General features: G+C 29.7%; 4 protein-coding genes across 5 annotated transcripts; 2 read left to right on the top strand and 2 right to left on the bottom strand.

Annotated features, from left to right (window-relative positions):
* Positions 1–772: 772 nt before the first annotated feature.
* On the bottom strand, positions 773–4,278 carry LOC101209978 (palmitoyl-monogalactosyldiacylglycerol delta-7 desaturase, chloroplastic). The gene is made up of 4 exons (XM_011654676.2): positions 3,876–4,278; positions 3,120–3,470; positions 1,476–1,582; positions 773–1,173 (listed from the first exon to the last, which is right to left on the bottom strand). Exons 1-4 carry the CDS (start codon positions 4,176–4,178, stop codon positions 963–965), a joined length of 972 nt encoding a protein of 323 aa, XP_011652978.2. The 5' UTR covers positions 4,179–4,278; the 3' UTR covers positions 773–962.
* A 1,143-nt stretch (positions 4,279–5,421) lies between these two features.
* On the bottom strand, positions 5,422–8,577 carry LOC101213475 (palmitoyl-monogalactosyldiacylglycerol delta-7 desaturase, chloroplastic). 2 transcript variants are annotated; one of them, XM_004152147.3, is made up of 5 exons: positions 8,412–8,577; positions 7,065–7,411; positions 6,622–6,969; positions 6,407–6,513; positions 5,422–5,960 (listed from the first exon to the last, which is right to left on the bottom strand). In XM_004152147.3, exons 1-5 carry the CDS (start codon positions 8,428–8,430, stop codon positions 5,741–5,743), a joined length of 1,041 nt encoding a protein of 346 aa, XP_004152195.2. In that variant the 5' UTR covers positions 8,431–8,577; the 3' UTR covers positions 5,422–5,740. The 2 variants fall into 2 exon arrangements, with proteins under 2 accessions (XP_004152195.2, XP_031739525.1); XM_031883665.1 differs by having other exon boundaries at positions 7,065–7,408.
* A 2,549-nt stretch (positions 8,578–11,126) lies between these two features.
* Positions 11,127–13,583, top strand: LOC101210229 (palmitoyl-monogalactosyldiacylglycerol delta-7 desaturase, chloroplastic). The gene is made up of 5 exons (XM_031883707.1): positions 11,127–11,880; positions 11,997–12,137; positions 12,222–12,362; positions 12,871–12,977; positions 13,051–13,583. The coding sequence occupies exons 1-5, from the start codon at positions 11,332–11,334 to the stop codon at positions 13,253–13,255; spliced, it is 1,143 nt and encodes a 380-aa protein (XP_031739567.1). The 5' UTR covers positions 11,127–11,331; the 3' UTR covers positions 13,256–13,583.
* Positions 13,584–20,856: 7,273 nt separating this feature from the next.
* LOC101213708 (pseudo histidine-containing phosphotransfer protein 6) lies at positions 20,857–23,364 on the top strand. The gene is made up of 5 exons (XM_004152148.3): positions 20,857–21,105; positions 22,085–22,215; positions 22,323–22,466; positions 22,753–22,825; positions 22,942–23,364. The coding sequence occupies exons 1-5, from the start codon at positions 21,037–21,039 to the stop codon at positions 22,996–22,998; spliced, it is 474 nt and encodes a 157-aa protein (XP_004152196.1). The 5' UTR covers positions 20,857–21,036; the 3' UTR covers positions 22,999–23,364.
* Positions 23,365–25,145: the final 1,781 nt, after the last annotated feature.

The following is a 25,145-nucleotide window of genomic DNA, read 5'->3' as shown; positions in this document are numbered from 1 at the left end:
CTTATTTTAAAAAAATTGATACAATAAAATGAATTTTCTAGAAAAAAAACAACAAGTCGACAAAATATTTACATTATATAGAACAATTTTGAAAATGGAAAAACCTCACAAATCCATATAAAAAATACTAAAAATGTCTCAGTTAACACACAATTAATTGACCACTCGCATGTGTAATATATTTGGTACATGATCTTGAGATTTGACTATTCTTTGCTATACGAAATAATAATTTTAACAATTTTAAAATCATTCCTCACATCCCGTTTTCTTTCATAGTGTAAAATAATGAAAAGGATACAACACGTATGGTTACCAATTATTTGTAGATAAATCGAATTGGCCTATTGACTTAACAAATAAACATTACATGTGTGAGTGTGAACATCGTGATCCTCTCACACACTGCACCAAGAAATGTCCAAAGTCTTATCATATCAATCTATTTCTTTTCACTAAATTATTTGCTTTCAAAAATACTTTGATACATCATCTATATATATAACTACCCTCCCAATCTTTCTCTTATAATTTTTTAATCATACTTTATCCTATAATAAACACTTTTTATAATAATATTTTTAAAAATTTACAAATACAACATATTTGATCTATAATCAATAGATTTTGTCTATCAATCATATTGTTTTATGATTTTAAGAATATTTGTATTGGAACTGATTTTTGGTATTAAGACTAGTCCTTATGTGGTAGATTCGATATAGTCATTTAGTTTTCAAATTTAGGTATGAAATCTATCCAACGACCAACATTAACATATGCATAGGTTCTATATAACACTTACTTTTTCTTATACAAATTATAACATAAAGTATAACTCAAAATTAATAACATTTATTCGCTTTTAGAATTATTGCATGATTTTGTGTCTTCGTTAGAAGATATTCATGAGTTTAACATATATTTTTATGTAAATGATGACTTTAGTCTTCGGAAGGCTTTCATATAAATTTTGTCTCATCCATTGCCAACTTCTTCTTGTGGTGTTGTAAGGGTACTTTAACATGAGTGGCCACTCCAATGGCTTGAAGAAACATAATAACATACCAACCAAAGTCAATTTCCCACCATTCAAGTCCATGTCTAGCTGAATATTCAAATGCATGGTGATTATTGTGCCAACCTTCCCCAAATCCAAGTAAACCCACCAACCTAAACACAACACACAAGAGGTTATATACAAAACTATATGACTAAGAAAAAATCTAGATACTTAAGCCATATCAAATCAACATGTATAGAATTGACTCAAAAGCTTGGATCTTGTATTCAAACTATTGTAATAATGTTATTTTCTTCCAATTAACGTTAATTTTCATGATCGGTTGGTTCTTATATACATATATTAATCAAATTCATAAGTAAGAATAGTGTTAAATGATGTAACTAACGAGATTATAGGTCATTTCTAACTTAATAAAGGGTGAGCGAGGGAGAGAGAAAAAGAAAATTACCAGTTGTTTGTTGACAAATCATTTGTCTTCCAAAGTTGTTTTCCCCATATATGACATACTGAATTCACCATAAATGTTATGTGTAAAACCACAACGATTCTTACACCCTACACCACAAATAAATAATTTGATACATAATTTCTCTTATTTTTCTATCCTGCAAATAATCTAAACATGACTGTTGAAATGTGCATTAACAAAATTAGCATTAAATAAGCTTTTAATATGTACGTTAAGAAATGTCTCAACTCTGCAACTTTTAAGTATAGCAATAAATTATGATATTATACGTGTTTGGAAAAGTCATGGAAAGTTTGGAAATTTTCTATTTCTTAACCTAATTTTCTTTTTTACATGAAACCAACCTCTTTGCTAAAATCTACTTTCTCATACATTAAATAGAGGCCCCACGCAGTAAAAACATCATTTTGTCTCCTCATTTCAATGCCTTCACCAATATTTGGATAGTTTATTATTTTATGGAATGGACACGTTTGTACGTATTTATTTGGTAGTATTTTAAGATACTCTAATATCTAAGTTTAGGACATTCTTATAAAACGTGGATTTCTAAATTTTTAATATTTTAGTAGATTTTTTGGATGTATCTATTGACCCACGTTGGTATCAATTTCAAAAAACAAAAATAAAAATTTCCCACATCCCAATTTTATGTTATTGTCCTTTTTGTTTCATTTTTATTTTAAATTTAAATTAATACTTATTTTATAAAAAAAAATCTTAAATTATGATATATTATTGAAAAAAATAACAGGTAAAAATAATATAAATTGTACTAATTTTAAAAAAATTAAATCCATAAAAGTAAATATGTTATATAAGTTCAAATTATATCAAATTAATTATAATTAACAAATAGTAGTAAGAACATTTTCGAAACATTAATTTTGGATATAAGTCGTTGACGAGTACCTTTAAATTTCAAAAGTTTAAAAAATACCCTTAATAAAAGTTCAAAAATACCTTCACCTTGAGTATTTGAATGCAAATTCATAATTCCTCGCAATCAATTTCTTTGAATTTTTCTCTCGAAAATAACCAATTTTAAAATAAATTATATAGATTTTTTCTCATTTGTTTTTATATAAAGACTCTAATATTTCTCATAACTTTTCAATTCTTAGTTTAAACCAATTTTTTCAATAACCAAAATTTTAGATTAAAACATAAAATCTCACAAAAAAAAATTACTCAAAAGGTAAACCAAATAAAAACTATTATATTGTGTCTATTTGTATCATGATAGACGTATATAATAGTCTATGATCTTTATTTATCATGATCGATCTATCATAATCTATTATAGATAGATTATGATATTTGATTACGTTGGTAGGTATTGTTAGAAGTTTTATAAATAAATTTTCTTTTATCCTATACCTATTTCTGTTATATTACTGATGTATTGGGTTTTCATAACATTGAGATCTGACATTATTTATGTGGTTGGATCAATGGTTGAAAGCATTATTCCTTATTCAATTCTTGGCTAACCGGAAGATAAATATTAGAGGTCAAACCTCATTATGATAAATGCTTGTTTTCCTCAACACGAATCCAACCGATATAATGTTATTTACCATCAACTAAGAGTTCAAAGGATTGAGAAAGCTTTTATTTTACCATTCCCCATATCAGGAAAGGAACTCCTCCCATTGCATATAGTAGAACTGCAAGAAGAAGCAGATGAAGAAAATATGTTTTCCGAAGAAACCTATAGAATGCTTGCTTCTCCAAGTCCCCAACGTTATTTTCTGGTCTCCCTTGCTTCATGTTCACCATAACCACGTTCCTTTCTATCTTTTCATAATCATCAAAATATTTAGGTCCAACTTTTTCAGTTAAAACATAAGAATCTAAAAGCCAAGTAACGTGACTAAACAAAAATCCTTGAATAGGGCTGTGAGGGTCTTTTTCTGTATCAACAAATCGATGATGACATCTATGTATCTTCACCCAACCAATTGGATCGCCCTGCAAAATTTAAAAATAAAGAGAAATTTAATTTTCTAATAAATAGATATGCTAAAACACTTTAAAGTAATTTAAGCTAGTTTGGTGACATTTGTTTTTTTCTTTTTCTTTTGAGAAATAATTTTTTTTTTATATAAACTATTTTATCAATAAGTTTATTTGTTTTGTTGTCCACTTCCTTGTTTTAAAAAATAAGTTGAAATTTGAAAAGTAAAAATATATATATATAGTTTTTGAAAAACTTACTTTTGTTGGTAGAATTTGAAGTCAAAAGCATTCGAGTAAAGACAAAGTATTTTTTGGAATATGTGAAAGAATTATAGTATGAAATTTAGAATTAGGAGAAAAAACATATATTTCAAAAAGAGAAAAAAGACTAAAACAAGAAATGGTTAAAGAGCAAACCTGAAGCGCATGAACTCCACAATAAGCAAATAAGTATTCAAGCCATTTTGGAAGATTAAAACTTCGATGTGCTAGATTTCTATGATAAGAAACACTAATACCAAATAGACCTGTGATAACGTATAATACAAATGCAACCCAAAATGCACTCCAATTAAAATGAAATGGTGCAAAAATACAAAGTAGATGCACAAAGAGGAGAGAACCAGCAACACTTCTATTAATCTTAGCCCATTTTTTCTTCCTAAATGACCTTAGAGGCTTCACCGCCATATCCTTTTGTTCTAGTTTTGATCCCTCCATTGTTGACGAGGCTTGCTTAAGCTATATCAATGTTATTCCATTTCCTCTAGCATACGTATTTATACTGCATGTAACTTAGAGCTCTTCCAACTGAAATTTTCACATCATTTATTGAATGAAATATATCAACCACAAAATTAATTAGTTGATCCCTATGATTAACTTTTACTTTTATTCTGCTGGTAATGAGAGGGAGGTTTTTAGTTTAATAAGTTGGATTAGTTTTTTCAGTATAATAATTGTAGATCGAGAGATTCAAACCTCTCATCTTTGTGATAGAAGATGATCATGTCAATTTTCACGTGGAGTAAAAGTATGTTTTTACCAAATTAATAACTTATCAATGCAAATTAAAGAACATTCAATGCTATTATTATTACACTTTAATTCAGTTATTTCTATCCCCATTTATTAGGTTGGACATGGCCATCATGAAAACAGTACAGAAAAAGAAGATTTTCTTGTACAATGTGAGCCCTCATTGTCAACGGAATTTTACTTGTACAGTTTTCTATTTTGAATGGTAATAGAGCCAATATTTGATGCATCCTCATATGTTCAAATATATATATAGTCAAAACTTTCATAAAATCCAAATGGATATTCGATCCATTTAGATTTTCACATTTGAAAAACTAATGTATAAAACTCAAACTATTTTATGATTTAGAAATAAAATCTCTTACTATCAAATAATCTCCCCACATTGTTACAATTAGTGCACTTTAAATAAAACCAAGTTGGGTAGAGATTTATATCCATTTATTAGAGAAATTAAAGTTGTCATCATCCATCTATCTTTGCTTTGTCTAATAATTAGTTACTCACAAGTTTTTTTTTATAGATTAATTGGATGCACCCAAACATCTCTTCACTACTGGACACTTTTATAGTACCTTTATCACTCCCAATTCATTAAAGATATAAGAACAAGTACACAGAGAGCTCGCCTCGTAGATCCTCTCTCGATATTCCACTCTTTTTCTCAAAATGCATATGAGGAAATGGCTAGAGATAAGTCCAGCATAAAGTTACACAAAAGCATTGATATTTAGCTAATTATCCACAAGTTGTATTAACATCTTAATGCAACTTTAAATAGATAAAATGTCCAAATAATTCTTTTCCAATGAGCATCATGGATATTAAGAAAGCGTCCACTTAGTAAAGATGTTCTGATGCACTTCTTATCACATAACATATATATTGATATATATTTAATTGATTTAATATAAAAATCATATATAACACATTTCGTATAGCATTATCATTAGTTTTAATCAATTATGGGATTTTAAAAGTAGAATAATAACACTAATTCTATTACTGCAACCAAAACTAAACACATTACATACTTTTTCTTAAACAAATAAATGTTCTAATAATTCAAACAACTTAAACAATCCAACCATAACATCACCGAACAATGTAATATATTTGGATCAAGCATCCTTCAAATAATAATGGAAGATTATAGGACATCATTTGATCTTCTCCAGATTCCAAAACAATTTCGTAGAAGCATATAAGACCTCTACCTTGCATGCATGTCAGATATCAATTTAGAAAAGTTTGTCCTTTGGTTTATGATCCATAGCTAGGCTTTGCATGTGGGTGGGAGAGGGTAATTTTACATTAGTGGCCAATCCAATGACTTGTAAGAACTTGATAACATACCAACCAGCATCAAGTTGCCACCATTCAAGCCCAAGCCTGGCTGAATAACTAAAGGCATGGTGGTTATTGTGCCATCCTTCCCCAAATGAAGTCAAACCCACCAACCTTTAAACAAAAACAACCCAAATATATATATTATGGTAAATACCAAGTTAAATCATATATGGTTTTGTTATTTATATAAATTAGAGCAAAAATATATGACATACACAAGATCTTGTTTTGTAATGATTTTGATTTTAGTATTTTGTTTTTAAAATTTATGTTTTTTTTCCTTCTAAATTCAGTTTTCATGTATTTTCTAAGAAACACTCTTGAATTCTTAATAAAAATATTTAAAACAAAAGAAATTTTTTTAATTGACAAAACAACTAAAATATTTATGCAATATTGCAAAATGAATCACTCATGAAGAATCTTTTCAAGACTTATTTTTTTCAATGGATCAACAAACACTTGTATTCTTTATAGTGATTATCTTATTCTTCTATAAAGATAAATCATTCAATCTTTCCATGATGAAATATGGTAGAGAACAGAAAAAAATTTACCAATTGTTTCTTGACAAATCCCCAGTTCTCCAAGGTTGCTTTCCCCATATATGACATACTGAATTCACCATAAATGTAGAATGAAAAACCGCTACAATTCTCACACACTGAAAAACATAAATACAAATATTATTATAGCTATTTTTCATCAATAATATTTATAAATCAGTTATTGAAAACAGAACAAACATGAGAGTGAATTTAATAATTGATACCATTCCCCATATAAAGAAAGGAACTCCTCCAATGCTGTAGAGTATGATTGCAAGAGCAAGATGATGAAGCATATATGTTTTGTGAATAAATCTATAGAACCTTTGCTTCTCCAAATCACCAACGTTGTCTGGTTTCCCATGCTTTGTAAAAATCACAAACATGTTTCTCTCTATCTTTTTTAGATCACTGGAATACTTTGGACAAACTTTGTTGGTTAGAGTGTAGGAATCAAAAAGCCACATCATGTGACTAATCCAAAATCCATTAATGGGACTATGTGGGTCTTTCTCGGAATCAACGAATTGATGATGACATCGATGTGTACTCACCCAGTCGAGTGGATCGCCCTAAAGAGATCATAAAGCGATACAAACTTTCAAAAACAAAGTGAATTAATATATATAATATCATGAAAATCAAATAATAACGAGAATATATATACCTGAAGACAATGAACTCCACAATAAGCAAATGAGTATTCAAGCCATTTTGGAAGCTGGAAACTTTTGTGAGCAAGATTTCTATGGTAGGATATAGTCATTCCAAAGAGACCTGTGATAACTATTAATGCAACGGTGACTCGAAATGCTGACCAATTGAACTGAAATGGTGCAAAAATACAAAGCAGATGCACAAATAAAATGATATAAGCAACACGTTTGTCTAAGGTCGTCCAGTTTCTCCTCCAAAATGATCGTGGAGGCTTCACCATTTTCTTTGGTTCTTCTTGTTTTGATTCATCCATTACCAAAGGCTTATGGCCTTCATGGGGCTTCACCTCCTTCTCTGCTGCCATATGTTGAAATTATACATTTATTAAATAGATAGGATATTTAATTAGTTTACCAGTTTAATTTCACATAATTTTAAAGCTTTGAAGTAGTGTGTGTATATACATAGTAATGCATTAACTATATCAGTTTTAAAATGTTTCCAAAAGTATAAGCTCAAAGCTAAATATAAAAATAGTAGTTTTTTTCTTTTAATTTTGTTTTATTATTATTTTTAATTTGTATATGATATCTAAATAATTTAACTTAATTTGATTTGAGACCTATGCATTCTTGTTTTCGTAGAGTCCTATTGGAACAAAATATGTTATTATTCATCTGTTTAATGAGTTGAAAAAGGAGTATACTACTAATTTTTCCTATATTAATGTTCGAATATTTTTTCAAAAAGAAAAAAAAGAGATTCTTCCATCCGTTCAAACTATCACTACAACAGCATATTGGACTTTCTATAACCCATGAATAGTAGCAAATTTAGAAGAGAGACTAAGAAAATGAGCTGTCATAAAATTCCATTTATAGAAAAAAAAACTTTGTTTTCTTTAAGTCACAAATTTATGGCTAGAAAAAAGAGTCTTTGAATGTAGGGAAAGAAGATGAAAAATTACAAACTTTGTTCAGTCACGAATTCATGATCATAATTAACCGTGATTAATATGTGGACTTCTATGAATTTTATTCATTAAAAAGTAAGTAATACACAAGTCCATAGCCATATTCACACAAATTCAAAAACTTATCATCGACCAAGAAAAAGATAATTCCTATAAATGTTTATAACTTTAAACGATCACTACTTGGATCCATAGCAATCATCTTCATGTAGCACACCCACTCTAATCAAACAAAAAAAATTCAAAAATATTTTTATACAAAGGCATCTTCATTAGGCATATCCTCAAGTAACATAATATAATTAAAATAAAAAAACGTTGAAAACACAAAAAGAATATTGATCTAAATTAAAATTCCAATGAAAGGGAAAAACAAAGTCATACCCAACAGAAGTCTATGCATTGCAGCCTTAAAGTGATGTGAAATTCCCAAAGCTTTATAGAGAGAATAGGAGAAAGAGAGTTAGGGTTCAAAGAAAGAGAGAATCAAAGAAATGAAGAAAGGCTTAATTGTGTGTTTGAAAGAAACACACACATAATCTGCATGGCTTTATGAATGAAAGTATTTGTCTATTGATCAAAAAGGGGTGAGAGAGTTTGAATGGATTAAGTAATTAAAGGCAATAACTTTGTTGTTTTTGAAAGTGTGTGTTCTGTGTGAAAGTCTGATTCCGTTAAGAATGGTTTGAAGTGTGAATTAGTCTCTTTGTAGAGAGTTCGAGAGAATATTTGAACAGATCAGTCAATATTATTACGTAGTCAAATTCTAAAATTTGTTGTAACCATCTACTCCTCTTTTCTCTCTTCTACTCTAAGATTATTCTAATTTTTACCCTAATTATAAACATGTGTGAGAATTAATATACTAAATAAACCATTTAAATCTCTTATCTTGGTACAGTAAGTTCGTGATTTTCATCGCAGTAGAATGGATTGGGTTAACCCAATTCAAGATGAAGACATAAATTTGGGCTAAAGGAAAGATTGGACTCAAGCCCAAGTTTAGCCTAAGCCCATATAAGGGGAAGAAGATGGAAAGAGCTCTAGAAATGTGAAGATTGTTATAGTTTAGGCGTTGGAACGACGAGGATTTTATAATTTGTGCAGAAGAAATCTAAGAATGTGCCAAAAATGAATGAGAGGAGAAATCGTTGAAGAAGAAATATTACTGATATGGCTTTTGATTTTAACATTTTAAACTATATCACTCCAAAGTATTTCCTAACTAATCAAATAGTTTTGCCAAATAGTTAAAAATAAGGACATCTGTGTAAGCATTTTAACGATCCAGTCATCATTCTATTCTATTAGTTTAAAGTACCTTTTACCCTAAAACAAATTCTAATTCACCTTCATGTTATTCAACTAACAACCAAGGGCAAGTGTGCATGAGATACAAGTTTTATCTTAATGGAGCGTATCACCGGCCATCCCATCACCCAATATTGAAAGACATATTTCAAAACCCCATAAAAAGCTTTGAAAACCTATGAAATATAACACGTTTAGTTTAACATAAATTTGACCCTTTAATGCCACCGACCACACTTATCATGATCTCTTAGCCGTTTTTACAATGTGATGAAAAAAAAAAAAGGACAAAAAGGAACCCATCAACCATAGACATTTTGAGTTAGCCAAAATTGAGGAAAAAAGATGAATGGAATGCGTGAAAAAGACCAAGAAGTTGACGTGTTTGAAATTCAAGATCAGCACTAAATGCATAGAAATGGTGCAAAATCAACTTATAACTTTAGTTTCTATACAATTAGGTTTCCATCCTTTAAACTTTCAATTTTGAAAACAAATAAGTTTTTTTTATTTTGCAATTTTGTTATCTACTTCTTGTTCATTATTTTTATTGTTGTCAAACAGTTATTCGATTGAGTTTTGTGAAACCAAAAGTTGAAAATGAAACTATGGCCAAACAAAACCTTAAAATGTAATTAAGTATATGTGTCTATTAACAAACACTTGATCTTAGCCAAAAGATCAAGAATGATATTAGTCCTTATCTATTTGATTTCTAGATGTTTAAAAAGAAAACGTTTAACAGTCCTAAATTTTGTATTTAATTGATCCATTGTCAGTGCATTGTTGGAGGATAGGGAAACAGCTTTGGTCGTTGAGATGTTGTTGCCATTGACGAGGGAGCCAAAAATATAGAGAAATGGGAGTTTATATTATCTGAGATGAAATACAGAGAGAAGTGATCTAAACAAAGAGAGAGATGGTTGAGAGAGGTAGAAGGAAAGGAGAGTGATATAGAAAAGACGAAGGAAGAAAAAAGTTTGAAAAGGGTTATAAAACTTCTGTTTCAAAAAATTAAAAAAAAAATCAAGTTGAATAACATTTTTCTTTAATTGTGTAGCCCATTCAATCTAATGATCTACTTCTCAAACCTTATTTCTTTTAAGTTTTTACATTTCCGTTTTAGAAAGCTTTGGAGTCCTACATATCAATGGCCCTAAAGTGGAGAAGAAAAATGTGGAATGACCGACTTCTTGAAAAAGATGTCAAATATACAATCCTTCGCTAACATCAAATTCGAGTGAAACTACCAAAATACATTCGCGAGCACGTAGTAAAGTAGCATTGTCTCACTCGTCTTGTTGGATTGCTCAATCTCGTTCATTTTGGTTGGTATTGGGAGTCCATCAGTTGGTATCTTAGCTCCATATCGGAGAAGACAAAGAAGAAGATGAAACCTAGGAGAGCCAAAAACGGATCATTTAACCTTTAAAATCGATATTTTTAACAATCAAATCCAATCTTGAAAACTAAATCGTTAAGATATACGAGTCAGAGAGTAGACTAATACTAACGAAAAAAAGAAAACAATTTCCATTTACAATTAGAATTAGATGATGTGAACAAGAGTTGTAGTTGATTGAGAGAGAGAAAGATGATATATAAAAGAAGAAAGAAATTAATGTGGAGAGTGAAATAGCTTCCTTCCATTTGATTAATATTAATGGTTTTCAACCATTTGAAAACGAAGAATGAAAAAAAAGAAATAAAAACTGAGGTTTATCTCAAAGAAATCGAAATATCTGGTTCAAAATTCACATACAAACACACAGAAATCACATTATTCCATTTCCACCTTATCTCTTTTCTTCTTCTTCTTCTTTTAACCCTTTCCTTTTCTTTCCAAAACAAACACAAACCACAACTCTGTTTCAACACTAAATCACCTCATAAATTCATTCACAAACCGACAATTTTCCCCCTTCCATTTATAAATCCCCACAGCACAATCACTTCAATTCTTCACAGTCGCCTGCTTTTTTCTTTTCCCCCGATGGCTCTTCTCAATTCTAAATTCCACCGCTTCCCATCTCTCCGCCCTTCAATCCACCGTTCACCCCTCCCCACCCTTAATTTTCCCTCCATTCCCCATGACCAATTACCCTTTCATTTTGTGGGTCGTCCTAATTTCAATTCCCTGAGGTTGAATTCCCCAATTCATATCCAAAACAGAGCAATTTCTTCGCCGACAGAAGCATTTGAGCCAGAGTCGTTGCCGCCGCCACCGGCGTCGGCGGTGGATGGGAGGAGGATTTTGTTGTCGGACGTAGTGGTGAAGCGGCGGAGGGAAGTGTTTTGGGGAAGGAAATGGAATTCGTTAGATATCGGAACGGCTGGAGTGGTGGTGGCGACGCATTTACTTACACTTTTTGCTCCTTTTCAATTCAATTGGGCTGCATTTTGGGTGGCGATTTCTTTATATATAATCACTGGTCTATTCGGTATTACCCTATCATTTCATCGGAATCTCTCTCATCGGAGCTTTAAACTTCCTAAATGGCTCGAATATCTCTTCGCATATTGTGGAGTTCAAGCCCTTCAGGTTCTTAAAGAAGAAAGAAAAAGAATCCCCTGTTTTTCCCATGTTGTTTAGGCTTTGTTTAATGTATGCTCTGTTTGTTTCTTACACTGATTAGGTTATTTTCAACGTCGTTGCAGGGAAATCCGATCGATTGGGTTAGCACGCATAGATATCACCATCAATTTTGCGATTCCGAAAGAGACCCGCATAGTCCAATTGAAGGCTTTTGGTTTAGTCATATGAGTTGGTTGTTTGATACCAATTCTGTGGTTGAGAGGGTGAGAATTCAATTCAATGGCTTGAATTTTACCCAAAAAAGTTAATGTTTTAAATTCTAATTTGGATATTGTTTTTTGGGTTAGTGTGGAGAGCCAAACAATGTTGGGGATTTGGAAAAGCAACCATTTTACAAGTTCATTCAAACTACTTATCTTCTTCATCCAATTGCTCTTGGTGCTTTACTCTATTCAATGGGTGGATTTCCTTTCATTGTTTGGGGAATGGTAAGTTTGGATTACTTATGTCCCTTTTGATGTTATTGATTTTGGGTTAATTCCACCTTTCTTAAATTTATGTGTTTCTTAAAGGATTTTAGGCCAAGTAGTCACAATATAGGAGTAAGTAAATATACAATTGATTTGACACTTCGAATGAAAGAGACAATTAATATAAGCTAAGTTTAAACATTCTTAATTAATTCAATTGTCTTTTTCAATGAGAAAAAGAAAAAGAAAGAAAGAGTTGACTTGTTTTTGAAAGTGGGCTATGGATTGGGCTTACCCATATGGGCTTTTGTGAATCTCCATGGTCCATTGAAAGATTAGTAGAGCATGAGACCTAAAAAAAATATTAGCAGGGCAGATATAGAAACAGTAACGAGACCTGTAGTATTATCAGATATGTTATATAGCAAACTTTAGACTCGGTAATAGACTATACATGTTGGCAGTATATATAGGTTAAATTGTGATTAACCAATTATAGAACTTGTGTTGTGATTCTTAATTACAGGGTGTGAGAATAGTGTGGGTGTACCATATCACTTGGCTGGTGAATTCAGCTTGCCATGTTTGGGGAAGTCAAGCTTGGAAAACAGGAGATTTATCTAGGAACAACTGGTAACTTTTAACTTCCCATACTCCCCTTTTATATGACAATGATAAGCATTGATTAATATGTTTATTGGCGAAGGTGGGTGGCATTGCTTGCATTTGGAGAGGGATGGCACAACAACCACCATGCATTCGAGTTCTCAGCCCGACATGGCCTAGAGTGGTGGCAGCTCGACATGACATGGTACGTTGTTCGGCTTCTTCAAGCTATTGGTTTGGCCACAGATGTGAAGATACCAACACAACTTCAGAAAGAAAAATTGGCAATCATCAACACCACATGATATAAAGATATTATACTAAAACTTTAATTTTTTGTAAGCAAATCTTCAGTACCAAAAACTGTATGTCTTTCTCGTTTCGAGATTCAAATGGGTTCTGAAGGCTAAAGTATATAGAAAGAGTAGATAGCATTTCAATCGGGAGACATTGGAATTGTTCTCTCTGCACTCAACTTTACATAGCATATGATGTATTCACTAATTTAATTAGAGAGTTTTTTTCTCCCCATTTTTTATGATTTTTGTTGCAATACAGTTCGGTTTCGTTTTGAACAACGAAAACTTGTAAGTTATACGTTTTAAAATGGATTGGAAAAGAAGATTACAACATGATTTTATTTATCCTTAGATTTTGGCTTAGTTAAAATTTTGATTCGTGTGTAGCTTTTTGTTAATTCCTTTTCTTTCAGAAATGTTTATTTGTGTGTGTATATATTATAGTTTTTTAATATAAATATTCATGAACATTGTTACACTTAGATCTATTTCATTTTTTTCCTTCTTGAAATTTTAAACTCGTTTTAAGAAACTAATGATAAATCATAAAATGGATGAAAAGATATAGATCTCATAAGTTACAATATTCGAAAGAATCTTTAACGCCTAAGCTAGAATGAGTATCTTTGTTCTTCGTCAACATAACAATTAAGAAGAATGAGTACCTTCATTTGATGTACAAGAATAAATGCTCAAAAGCAAAAGAAAATTGGAAGATAAACAAAAAAAAGTTGGCTAAATTTCGGTATATTAACTTATTTTGAGTCAAACAAATATTTATGATATTGTCGAAAAGCTATATTTTCGCAAGATGAGAATTCAAATAATTTAAAGTATATTTTAATTTTCGAAACAATCAAAAGGTATTAAAGCGATGAAGATAATTGTCTTTATCTAAATAACCTATGAATATTTTGTTCCGTAACCAATATGAAAAACTTTGTTTACACTTAACATACAATAACTTAAGCAATCTAATAAATAAATTGATAGCATTTGAAGTATGCTATCTAATCTCATTTAATTTGGGATCATTTTATAACTTTTTATATTTTAATTTGATAATTTTATAGATTTAAAGTAAATTCAGGCTTTAGAAAAAAAATGAAGCTAAAATATTACAAAAAAAAAAAGAAAGAAAAAGAATTTTAATCTAAAGCTTCTTATCCTGGAGTACATACATATATGTTATTTAAAAAATTAATTGATAAAAAAATGCAAGTAATTAAACATAGGATTAAAGAAATCTTTCAAAGCAATATATTTGTAAAACTGTTCTCTTCTAGAACCACATAAATAAAATTGAAATCTTACAAAAGAAAAGAAAAACTAAAATAAAGCCTTACTTTAATTAATGGTTAAAGTGCTTCTACTCCACTCACCAATTTCTGCATTATGATCTTCAACAGGTTAGGCATACAAACACTTGAAAATGTGAAATTTTGAAAAGAAAAAAAAAATCAAACAGAAAAAAGGTCAAATGAATATATTTTATATCGAGACATTTCCAAGTATAAAAATAAAATTTCAAGATAAAAATTTTAACTAAAATAATTTTGGAACACAAGTTGATTAAATTTCTATCGATCGACAGAAATTTAATTAAAAATCTAAAATTTTATTATATTTGATAAATATATATAACTACATTAAAGTCTATAGACAAAATATTTCTTTTGAAAAAAAAAATCGATAAAAGAGTATTAAAGCAGCAATTAATTAATAACAATAGCTTAATTGATAAATTAGTCTACTATATGAAAAGGAAAGGTTAGTAATCTATATACTCACAAACCACAGAAGTATGAAGAAAATACTCGAAACAATAATGTTGAAAACAAACAATATTGTAGTTTTTTTTTCTTCTTCATTTGGTTAATCTAATCCTATCAAAGTGGATAATCAAACCTCTAAACTCAAAGTTCATGGTAAAAGTTCTCCTATTATTTTTAACAAATCTACAAAAGTTATGGGATCAATAGTATCAACCATGTACCTTCAACTAAGGTAACGACACATCCTTAATAGTCCTAGTTCATCCCCACTCCAATAACTAAAAGAACTCACTGAGAAATTCATAAGTTTAGCATAAACAAATAAATTAAAGTAAAGCCTTCAAATTAAACCTAATCATATATATAGTTAAAAAGAAAAAAAGTGGATTTAGAGCACCACAAAGTGGATAAGTATATAATGTCACCTCACAACCTATACAAACATAAATTGTTGTACTGGTTGAATTAGTATCATTTTGGAAGTATACTATCTAAAAATATGTTAGACAAGGAAATGAGAGGAAAAGAAGTAAGAACTCATTCCTTGGAAGAAAAACGTTAAAAACAGAAACAATTGCAAAGTTAAAAATTAAGAAATCTCAATAATTACACATACGTTAAAAACTTTTTGTTTAAGGAAAAGATAGAAAACATAAAAGGTAACCTTTGGAAACATAAAGAATGGGAAGAAATTAAATTTAGAAAGAATATAAAAATTGATGAATTAGAGGAAGAATGGGAGAAATGAAGAAAAGTGTATTATTATTATTAGATTATTTGGGGAGGGTGACGACAGCATATATGTAAGAAGCATGCATTTGGTTTGTGAGAAAGTCGAGGTAATTATTAAGAAATGAAACATGCCTTCACCAACAAAACAACTCTTTTCATTTAATTATTTCTTAACCCATAATCCCATTTATGCTCTCCCACCCCTAAACCCTACTTTTCTTTCTTAATAATTTAATTATAATCTACATTCCAAAAAGTACTTCTTTTTATAACTTTTCATTCACAATATATAATTCTATTTTTTTCCTTTTACTACATTGTTTAATTAAACCATCATTTCCCTTCTTACATTCATTCAAACATATATATCATTATTCTTTTAATATTTTGATTGAATCATTATCACCTTTCTTATCCTCTTCATGCTCTTTCTCAGTCCTTTGTCCTCTCTCTCTCTCTCTCTCTCTCGACAAAGACACCATGTTTCTTATCCTCACATATTATACTATATATCATCTTATTAATAATATCAACTTTTAGACTTCAATTAGACTTGGTTCAAAAACGTAGTTAGATGTGAATAACACATCAATTATCATTTTAAAGGTTTATATATAGTTCAATCTTCTCTAAATTTATATTTCTTTTCATATATTATAAGATAGATATGTATACTTCAATTGGATAAAACTATTTGGTTTTGTATTTTTTTTTCTTTCTTTTTATTTGTATGCATCATTTTCCATATAAAAATACACACACCAGAATATTTAAAGTTTTAAGAAAAAAATTATATGTGTGACATGTTGTGAACAGAAATTTTGGTTGGATGAAAAGAAAATGATATATCTCAAAATAACCTAAATATTTTGTGTCTCTATAATGATTTTTAGAAACATATTTTTTTAAAAAAAATTTTTTTGAATGTATCTAACAATTTTCCCTAAAACACGAAAACTATGGAAGTAAATTGTAACAAAACCAGCCAGCAAAACTTTAATGTATGTTTATATCCAAAGATAAGAAAAATTAAAATAATGTATAAGAAAAACAGAGACATCAGGAAACTTAGAAGAAAGGGAAATGAATGGTGTTATTATTATTCTATCAACCTGTAATTCAGTGATTGTTCAAATAATGTCACTGTGAAGAGAGTGTAAAAATGAAGTGCCCATCATCACAATTATGTTCTTTGAAAACTTAAAACTTAATTAAACCCCTTTTCACCATCATCATCTCTCTTTTACTCTCTCTCTCTCTCTCTCTTAAAGTTTGATATAAAGTCTTTTACATTCTTTTAATATATTGATAGAAAATTATATGAAACATTTAAAATGGTGTTATACAATATTTAAAGATGGAAATAAATTTCTTTTCTATATTGCAAAGTTCACAATGAATTGTGTCTATAGGAGTTCAAAAACTAAATACAGGACTTAAATTTTAAAAAGCCATATGAACCTTTTAGTGATATTGTTGTAAATTTTTATTTTTAGCTTCCTTTTGGTAGTTTTTTTTTTCTCGAGAAAGAACAATAAGTCAGTAGGTGCACTCGAACATTTCACTAGTAGACACTCCTTATATATATTAACTAGTTAAAAAACTAGTTTTAAGATAATCTTTTATTGATTAGTTATAGAAATTAATTTTACTATATATGTACGGTACGCGTATGTATTGTTTTTAGGCTTAAAATTTATTTAAAAGAACATATATGAGATTTTTTTTTTATTTATTTATGGTTAATTTTAGATCGAAAAACATAATTGAAATTTAGAAACAAGAAAAAACATGATATGGATCAAAAGTGACAACTAAAAATCATTGTGACTTAAGAAAAGGAACTTGCTTGAGATGGGTCCAAACCAACGGCCAAGGTCTATCCTTGTCAAATGGCCAGCAAGACATGTTTTTATTCATGCCCGACCCAAAGTAACACTTCATGCCATGCAAGATAGAGTTCAAGAGGAAGATGCTCGGCCAAGAAGCCAACCCTAGACAAACACGAAACCAAACATCCCCATTTGGTTATCTAATTATCCTAAGGAACGTAGAAACTCTAAACAATACCTTAGGTCAACTTTCTTTATAAATAACCATTATAGTTTCATAAGAGATAGCTGGCCGAGTCCAACTCTCAAACCCTTTCTAACTTTGACATTTTTTTTACTCTCTAAAATATGTATCGGAGCGTACGTAACAAGCACCACACTGGTGTACAACATGTTTTATTTTCTGCAAACCAACGGTACTACGTTCTTCTCCGCTTCAAACAATTTCATTATTAGTCACATAAAATTTAGATGTGCTTACTCGTTCAAAAATTTTGACATCAACATTTAACTAATTTCAAGTGAATTAAAAACAAATGACAGTAGACTTTTTTTTTTAAACAAGCGGATGTGTGATTAATTTACATCAGCACTAACATAGAATCACCCACGCTAATGCACACCAGATTCGATTAAAACTTTACAGTTAAACAGATTTAAACGAAAATGGTAGTAAAAATTTGTTGATCACTTGATAAGTGCTCATGTTACATCCTTTTAAAAATGAATATTTTTTAACACAACAGCAAACAGACAACCCAACACTCCTCCCATCCATAATGGTAAAAAATTACAGGAAAGGATAGAATATGGGTTTTGTCTGCCTGCAGAGAACCCATATTCTCAAATGGAGGTTACCTCCTCCACCTACCTACCTCTCAAACCACCGGAAAATCCACCACTTAGTCAGTTGAAAATATATATACACACACACACATATTACTCTTTGTTTAACTAAAAGAAAATTGGAATAATATCTACTACATTAGATTGCATCGATTTGCTTTACATGTTTGAGAAGAAAAGAAACGTATATCTCCCTCCCATCGTTATTGTACTAAAATAAATAAATAATTTATAATATTCATGTCAATCTAAATATACAGAGATTGTAATTTTATGAAAATGTTGATATATATATATGAAAAAATTATAAGAACAAACAATTTCTTAAAAATAAATTGTTTTAGTAAATAAATATTTCGGTTGTTTTGAAATTCCTAGAAAACGGATTAAAATATTTACAAATATAGTAAAACATCAATGTTGGTAGATATTGATAGGCTACTATCATCTATCACTTGTAGTTATTAATATTTTGTTATATTGATAAATAATTTTAGCAATTTTTTCATTTTGATGTTTTTTGATCCGTGAATTTTTCTACAATATACTTAAAAGTATCAAATCATCGTTTGTATCGATAACAAACTCATGAAAACGTGAATACTTAGGAAAAAAAAAAAAAGGTAAACTAGAAGGTAAACCCTATCTTAAAAGTTTTGAAGGGCAGCATTTCTTGTCCTTTACTATACAAACAGACTCTATTTTTCAAAACAAGCAAACAAGACGGTGCATATTTCCAAAAGCCATTCTTAATATTACTTTGAATTTGTAGCTCACCAATGTTAACAACAATCATATGGTCACAATAGTAGAGATCAAATAATTATTATACAACATAAGATCTTTACATGATCTTAAAATTATTTGATAACAAAAAGAGTAGTCTATCTTTTCATATAAACATCTCATACATAGATAACAATCGCATCAAACTAATACCATAAAATTTATAATAAAAACGTATAGTCATATCTATTGAGTTATATATCAAGAAGGAAAAACATTAGAAGAAATCGTTTGTTTTATGAATATTCTAGATACCCGTGGAGTGAGCATTTATATTATCATGCCAAATTTCCATTGATAAGATGTCTTGACATCTAGAGATTCTCGAACATCTTGAGAGTTTTAGACAATCTTCTTGAACATGACTTTTGCCAACTCTCTTCTTAAATTATTTACATTATATAATTAAAAGAAATGCTATCACCACATATATGTCACTCTCTTTGGTTCTAGTAGCTTTTTCTTTTTTTTTTAGTGAGATATTTAGATCCAAATTCATACTACTATTTATTTTGGACATTTTTAACTAGGACAAAATTAACCAAAATATAGCAAATTTTTAGCTTCTATCAATGTTATGACAGTTTTCTATATTTTATAAATATTTCCAACATTTTTCTATTTACAACATTTCATATTCTTTTCTTTTAAAAAAATTAAATTAACATATATTATTTTGTCGAAAAAATAATTTTTTTTTTGTTAAAAATAGAAAAAAAAAACCACTTACACTACATAGAAAAATCATGTGTAGTATATTTTACCTTTTAATAGTTTTTTTTTTTTTGTTTCTATTAAAAAAAAACATATAAAATATATAAATTGTATTAATGTAAGACTAAACTATTCAAATGGACAAAAACAAATACATTATATAAGTTCAAGTTATATTAAATTATGATAAATTAATGCATAGCCGTAAAAGCATCGTTGAGACATTTCCACGTAAAAAAGCTACAAAATAAACACAATAAATCCTTATAGAGAAAATATTATTTCAAAAGAAACATAATATTATCTAAAGAAGTAAAATTACAAATTTCAAGAATCTATAATTTCCAACATGTAAAGATTATCCAACCTCTAAAATAACAAAGCACCCAGAAAAAAAAAGACCCAAACTCCAAACAAACTAGAAGGGGGTGAAGTGAATAAAGAGAGTCAAAGCTTGTTTATGGAGGGCACTAAAAACCCTAAATCCCCAAACTCCTAAAAAAGAAAAACCATATTCCCAATACAAAAGAAAAACAAACGAAAAAGTTTTGGGCTTTAACAATCTACTAAACCCCTCCCTTCTCTTTCACTTTCACTTTGACACACACCCATGTGTGTTTTTGTGTTTTTAGTTTTTGACACATTTATCTGACTGCAGGCAACCGGCTGCAGAGTGAGTGTCGGGTAATAGAAACTGTGTTATTTCCCCCCCGCCGTTTCCTTCTGACAGCACGCTTGTTTACTGGGTAATGGTTCATCAGGTAATTAACTCTTTTTTCTTAAAGTTGTTCTTTTCCTTCTCTCTTTTTTTTTTTGTTTGTCTACTTGATACCCCACATTGTTACCTCGAACAAGTCCCAAAACTCAGCACGCCTTTCATTCATTCCATTTTTATTTACCTTTCTTAATTACAAATATGTGTTTCTTACACGTGTAGGGAAATGATTGGATATTGTACCTGTTAAAGGATGTGGATTAGGGTTCAGCATTGGGTTTAAATAGGGTTTTTGTGAAATGTTGTTGATGGCAGGGAAATTAAAGGGGATTAATAGTAATTATAAGTTTGGTAAAACTATCAGCCAAAACGGGTGTGCCTGTGTGGATGCTTGGCTTCCGGGCCGATAGGTTGCGAGCCGATATGAACCGATTACTTGCCTTACTCTTTCACCAAGTAATTCTTCTTATTCTTCTTCTTCTACTTCTTCTTCTACTTCTTCTTCTTCTTCACTTTCTTATTTCTTTGTTTTTTTTTTTTAAGAATCAAGTTTTTGGGTGATGAGGGCTTTGTGTGTGTTGAAGGGTTTAGTGTAATATGTCTGTTTTGTTTCATTTCTTTAACCATATTTTTTGTTTTCCACTTGGTTATTTGATAATTATTGGTTTCTTTTTCTCTTTATGGGTTTTTAAAGAGATTTGATTTATAAACACTACTTCTTCTTTTAGGGTTATTTATTTTTTGGAATGGTTTTGAAATTCAAATCGAGTTTTGGAGAGTAATTGAGAAAAAAATGGTGTTTTGAAAATTTTATGTTTTTTTTTGTTTTTGAAAATTTATATAATAATTCAGATGTGGTAATATATATAAGAATCTGAAATCTAAAATGTATGAATCAAATGGTATGCTTAAGTTTTTGTTAAATGTATTTAGTTTTTCTAAAAGAAAAGAGGCTCTAGTGGTTTTTTGTTTTTTAGATTTTGAAAATTGAGCTTATAATTCTAAAATCATTAACTTACAAAATTTGCTTTTATTTTTTAACTTCGGCTAAAAATTTTAAGATGTAAACTGTAGTTAAAATTTTAAAAGAAAGCAAGCATAAATTTAAATTATCGAGCAGATTAGTTTGCAACAAAATAATAACTTGATAGTGTGTGTAATTATTTAGTATCGAAGTATTGAACGGTCTTAAACTGACACTAAACCGTAGAAGTTTATCCTCAATCAATCAATCAGAACTCTATTACATATTTCAGTTATTAAACTATTAGATTGAATTTCAAAACCCCGAGTAGAGATTAAAAAAAAAAAAAAGTGAATTCTACTATTGATCTATAGTATAACAAAATACTATGAACATGTTAACTTACCAGCTAGTTGAAACACATTCTGGTCCACCTACCGATCCCTTTATTTGTTCTTATTCTTAACGCAGGGAGTATTGGACGAGCAATTCTTACAGCTACAACAACTCCAAGATGAGAGCTCTCCAAATTTTGTATCAGAAGTTGTCAACATTTACTTTCAAGAATCAGAGAGACTATTGAAAAACCTCAGAGCATTATTGTAAGTGATATTATCTAATCTCTCACTCAATTTCAAAGAAAAACAAAGACTTGTTGTTGTTGTGTTGTTGATAACTAATGGTTGAAGTATTTGTTTGGAATGGACAGAATAGAGAGAGATTTAACAGATTACAAGAAAATGGGAAACCATTTGAATCAATTGATGGGAAGTAGCTCAAGCATTGGAGCCAACAGAGTCAGAAATGTTTGCATTGCATTTCGAGCCAATTCTGAACAAAACAACCGGGCTGGGTAATTAAATTAATTAATATATATTACTCATTTTTTAAAATTATTTTTCATCATCCAAAATTACACTTTTTTTCCTACGTTTTTTGAGATACTCAACAACACAAGAAGGACAATAGTACAATACAAACCCCTAGATTTTGACATAAAACTGTGGTTATTCTCCAGTTCTTATTTTAATACCATGTTAAATTAAGCCAATGGGTTATTGAAATCTTAAATGTTATATATATATGAACTACTCTTAATTAAATTAACATGGCTATTTCTTTTTTCTTTTTGTGTGTAGTTGTTTGAGAGCATTGGAAGTTCTTGAACATGAGTATTGCTATTTAAAGAGCAAACTTCATGAGCTGTTTCAGGTGAATTAAAGAAAGTGATTGATTAAAGTTATGATTAAAAGTCTTAGAGAAAAGAGGCAGCTTTTTGTAATGATAAAGTTTTTTTTTTTTTTTTTGGTAATTTGCATGTGATGCAGATAGAGCAGCAAAGAGTTTTGGGAGCAGGAGTTAGGTACCCAATGCAGCAGAATTGAAATGGAAAAAGGAAAAACAAAAAGGAAAAAAAGGAAGAACTAAGAAGTGATTGTAATGAGAGAAATAGAAAAAGAAAGAGTTTGATTTGGGAGAGAAGACAAAAAAAGAAAGAAAGCTCTCTTCTATTTCCAAAAAAAGAACAATGGGGATGGCCCATTGGAAAACCCTACTTTTTCTCTTCAATTGAAACTTCTTCTCTTTACCCTTTTTTTATTATTTTTTTTTATTTTGTAGAGTTAAAATTCTTTTCTCTTTATTTGCCTCTTGTTTTCTTCTTGGTTTTGGGTTGAGTTTAACTAATTTAGTTTGCTTGGTTTTGTAACATTAGAATGAAACTAATGATATCCTCATCAAGTTTGACAATATTTTATTGCCCCTTTTCTTCTCTACTCTTCAAAGTAATTTCAAACAGATGATCATATAGTTTGAGAATATCAAATTTCATAATATTTTAGGAATACATCTTTTATTACATATGTTTGTTAAGATAGAAACAAAACCGACAAGCAAAAACTAAAGAACAATAAGAGATTGACATAGTGATTGTCAATTGCCTCCCTTAGTAGAGGAAGAGAACAACTTTATTCTCAAAGAGAAATATCACAAAAAACAGATTTTGATGGCCCAATAGGAATTGGAGAATTTATATATAACACTCATCTAAAATGTAGGACACCAAAATTGTAAATAACATATAATCAGTATATAGGTTTTGAGGGTGCTGCCTCTGAGTCGTTACCATAGTAGTCACCCTTGGACGAACTTGATATTCTAGCAACACATTCGAGATAATCCAACAATGTCATCGTCAATTTCTATCATAGTCAAATTGATTTTGAGATGAAATTTCACTTCGATTTAGTAGGTATATAACTGTTAATTGGTTTCTTATTTCCTCTAGTTTTATATGTATATTACTCCCTTTCGTGTGTGCTTCATGCATCTTGTACTTTTTCTATCGGATAAATATTATCGTGGTAGGGTTTATGAGACATCTTGTATGTTTGTTTTTTTTAGATATTCAAGTGCACTTTCTATTCCTTGTTGTTCCAATATTTTTTCTTTAAAAAAATACTATATACTTTACCTTTTCTTGCTTTTAATCGTTTAAATCTTTTTTCTTTCGATCTATTTATTTTGGATGACTGGATTTAAGTGGATCTTTAAATAAAATAAAAAAAGGTACACTGTATCCATTTCATGTAACAAAAATTGAGAAGCATTTTTTAAATATAAAAATTAAGATACTTCAAATCGTATATCTGTATCTAAACATAATTTGTATCATGTACGTATCCCATAATCAATTCTTTACATGATTTGAAATATTTGTGCTTTCTAGCTTTCTTCTAAAAGTATAGACCAAATTTGTAACCAAATTTAAAGTTCTTCAGCGGAACCTTCCTTGAAGAAGTTTTGTGTTGAACAATGAGATGTATGATTTGAAGTATTTGGAAATCATGAGTAGAATTAGATGCTGTTTGAAGAAGAATCTCCTCTCAAATGGTTGGAAGAGGCTAAAACTGTCGCTTTTGCCATATTCCAGGCATTTTCAGTAAGGTTGGCAACGGGGCCGATCGAGGAGGGACGAGAAGGGCTAGCTTCTCCGTCCCCGTGGGGATTTCTTACCCCCATTCTCACCAAATTAAAGTTGGGGAAGGGGCCGTTGGGGAATCGGGTACCCAAGGGACCCATCCTCCGATTTTCTTGCTAATTAATTCTCTTACACCGGTGACAGCAACAGAAGATCAACTCGACGACGGTGACAAAACGAATAAACAAAAATGCATAAATTAAACAAAAAGGAAACAAATAAATTTATACTAAACACATCTTCATCATAAGACAATATTTTTATAAAAAGAAATAACTTAAACTAACAGTAGTAAAAAAAAAAAAAGTGCAAAATCCAATTGAGACCAAAAAGATACAAAGACGAGTATAGGAATTCATTGGAGAAGAGAAAATTTGTTATTTATTTTGATGTTTTGTTGATTTATATTTAATACTTTGTGGAGCACATATCTTATTAGGACAATTTTGAGAGATTTTATGCTAATTTAAATGTCATTTTTGCATGGAAAGATGTTTGATTTTCTTGGCTCCATAGTTTAGTAAAAATGGAGTGAAAGTAGGATGAAAAGGA

This window comes from Cucumis sativus, chromosome 4 (genome assembly GCF_000004075.3).
Source record: "Cucumis sativus cultivar 9930 chromosome 4, Cucumber_9930_V3, whole genome shotgun sequence".
NCBI classification, from domain to species: domain Eukaryota; kingdom Viridiplantae; phylum Streptophyta; class Magnoliopsida; order Cucurbitales; family Cucurbitaceae; genus Cucumis; species Cucumis sativus.
This window is presented reverse-complemented; position numbering and strand designations above follow the sequence as displayed.

Excerpts from the sequence above, each read along its gene's own strand:
- LOC101209978 (XM_011654676.2), bottom strand. The coding sequence starts at position 4,178 with ATGGAGGGATCAAAACTAGAACAAAAGGATATGGCGGTGAAGCCTCTA. Across the intron at positions 3,471-3,875 it reads GTGGAGTTCATGCGCTTCAG|GGCGATCCAATTGGTTGGGT; the intron begins GTTTGCTCTTTA and ends TAAATTTTGCAG. Across the intron at positions 1,174-1,475 it reads GATTTGTCAACAAACAACTG|GTTGGTGGGTTTACTTGGAT; the intron begins GTAATTTTCTTT and ends TGTTGTGTTTAG.
- LOC101213475 (XM_004152147.3), bottom strand. Across the intron at positions 6,970-7,064 it reads GTGGAGTTCATTGTCTTCAG|GGCGATCCACTCGACTGGGT; the intron begins GTATATATATTC and ends TGATCTCTTTAG. Across the intron at positions 5,961-6,406 it reads GATTTGTCAAGAAACAATTG|GTTGGTGGGTTTGACTTCAT; the intron begins GTAAATTTTTTT and ends TTTTGTTTAAAG.
- LOC101210229 (XM_031883707.1), top strand. The coding sequence starts at position 11,332 with ATGGCTCTTCTCAATTCTAAATTCCACCGCTTCCCATCTCTCCGCCCT. Across the intron at positions 12,138-12,221 it reads CCAATTCTGTGGTTGAGAGG|TGTGGAGAGCCAAACAATGT; the intron begins GTGAGAATTCAA and ends TTTTTGGGTTAG. Across the intron at positions 12,363-12,870 it reads CTTTCATTGTTTGGGGAATG|GGTGTGAGAATAGTGTGGGT; the intron begins GTAAGTTTGGAT and ends TCTTAATTACAG.
- LOC101213708 (XM_004152148.3), top strand. The coding sequence starts at position 21,037 with ATGCTTGGCTTCCGGGCCGATAGGTTGCGAGCCGATATGAACCGATTA. Across the intron at positions 22,216-22,322 it reads AAAAACCTCAGAGCATTATT|AATAGAGAGAGATTTAACAG; the intron begins GTAAGTGATATT and ends TGGAATGGACAG. Across the intron at positions 22,826-22,941 it reads AACTTCATGAGCTGTTTCAG|ATAGAGCAGCAAAGAGTTTT; the intron begins GTGAATTAAAGA and ends CATGTGATGCAG.